Below are 2,024 nucleotides of genomic sequence, written 5' to 3'. Positions count from 1 at the left end.
CTCCGGGACGCGGCCAGAAGAGTCCGCGCGCTCCAGCTCCAGCGTCCTGCCGCCGCCGCCGCCGCCGCCGCCGCCCTTGCAAACTCCCGCGGGGAACTGCCTGCCTGCCTCCCGGGGACTCGCCTTTGGATGGTCTTGGTTTGCAGGGGCTGCGTGGATGCGCCAAGCCGAGCGCTGCTCGCTCCGCCTTTCCGCTCTCGGGCCCGGGTCGCGGGGCTTCTACTGCTGCGGCCGGTCCTCTTCCTCTTCTTCCCCGGCGACAGCGAGAGCAGGCGGCGCCCGACGGAGAGAGAGCAAGAAGAGGCGCGCTTTCTCCGCCGGAGAATGGCTGCTGCATCCCGCGGGGCGCGCAAGCGGGGCGCGTGTCAAGTGCTGGTGGCGACGCTGTGCGTGGCGCTGGTCTACTCCTATAACCTCGACCTGGACCACCCCGTGATTTTCCAAGGACCCAACAACTCTTTCTTCGGCTACTCCGTGCTGGAGCATTACTATGACAATACGCGATGGTGAGTAAGGGGAGAAGGGTGGGGACCCCTCCTCTGGCTGTGCTTCGCCTCTCCCACCCCCTTCCAGAATCAGTGAATCGGAAGGGACCCCAAGGGTCATCCAGTCCAGCCCTCTGTGATACAGTACAGGAATCTTTTTTCTCCAACGTGGGGATCGAACCGGCAACCCCTGAGATCAAGAGTATCATGCTCTACCAACTGAGCTAAAGTTTATTTCCAATCTTCTAAGACCCACTCAACCTCCTGAAGACTCTCACCCCCCTTTCTTCCTCTTAAAGTGCCTAATTTGTAGAATCATAAAAGATTAGAGTTGGAAGGGACCCAAGGGTCATCTAGTCCAACCCCCTGCAATTCAGGAATCTCAGCCAAAGCATTCATCAGGAATCTCAGCCAAAGCATTCATGACAGATGACCACCCACCCTCTGCTTAAAACCCTCCAAGGAAGGAGAGGCCACAACCTCCTGAGGGAGGCCTGGTCCACTGCCAAACAGCTCTTAGCTTTTAGCTCTCTGATGGTCTTACCCCTTCTGCCCATTGCCCTCTAGAACTTTGTATGCTGAAAGCCTGCTTTGTGATAAGAAAGTGGCCCTCTGCATGCACTCAGAGGCTTAGAATTGAGGATTGGAGGGGATCTTTGAAGGCCACCTAGTCAACCCTCCTGGACCATGCAGACAGTCCAGTGCTTGGGCACCCCCAACAGAGCCTGTTCCATTCTTGACCCTTGCAGTCAAGAATTAAGGATTTTCTCTTAACGTTTTGTCCAGAATCTGCCTCTTCCCACAGCTGAAACCCATTAGCTCTAGTCTTGCCCTCTAGGGCAGCAGAGAGCAAATCTTTGCTCTCTTCTGTTTGACAGCCCTTCAAGTAACTGAAAAGTATGGTGCTGTTTCTCCACCACACACAGAAACTCTCCTCCAAGCTAAGCATGCCTAGTTCCATACTAAATCACACGTTTCAGGGCCAGATCTTGATGATGGGAGCCCTCGCTGAAATTAAATTTGGGTTGTCTTAAGTGGTATTGATTGGATGAAATTTTAAAAAGCCAGCAATTGTCTATCATGAAAATGGGAGGGAGGGTTAAAGTGGAACTCCCCAAAGTCTGCTTTCTTCTCTCCTCCCACTCATGTGATGGAGAGAGAGTGCAATGTAGGGCTGAGTTATTAGTTATGACAATTAGTTATGGGAGAAATAGATTCCTTTTCCCTAGCATCCTCTTCAGGATCCTACAACAGCAGGGTTGTGTTTGTGGATGGGGAAGCAATTTCGTATCTTTGTATACATTTTCAAAATCTTTTTTCTAGTTTGGGGTAAGGAAGAGGGCCACTTTCCCCCCTACCACACAAAGAAGCATTGATTCTCAAATGGTCTGCTGGGAATGGTCACTGGTGGGGCTAGAATCTTATTAGGAGCTGTGTGATGCCATCGGGTCAGACTTTGGGGCAGAAGTCCAGGGTCTCTCTCAGCAAAATGAGCAGACTCCAGATGCAGCAGGGTTAGCTTATACTACATTTTGAAGT

The 2,024-nt window shown here is 52.4% G+C and overlaps 1 protein-coding gene across 1 annotated transcript in view; it reads left to right on the top strand.

Annotated features, from left to right (window-relative positions):
* The window catches only part of ITGA9 (integrin subunit alpha 9), a 211,824-nt gene continuing 209,800 nt past the window's right edge, over window positions 1-2,024 (top strand). The window contains 1 exon segment of the mRNA XM_060280592.1: window positions 1-506. Coding sequence (XP_060136575.1) covers window positions 130-506 — 377 coding nt within the window. The 5' untranslated portion in view covers window positions 1-129.

This window comes from Zootoca vivipara, chromosome 12 (genome assembly GCF_963506605.1).
Source record: "Zootoca vivipara chromosome 12, rZooViv1.1, whole genome shotgun sequence".
NCBI lineage: Eukaryota > Metazoa > Chordata > Lepidosauria > Squamata > Lacertidae > Zootoca > Zootoca vivipara.
Note: the sequence above shows the minus strand (reverse complement) of the source record. Positions and strands in the feature narration are given on the sequence as shown.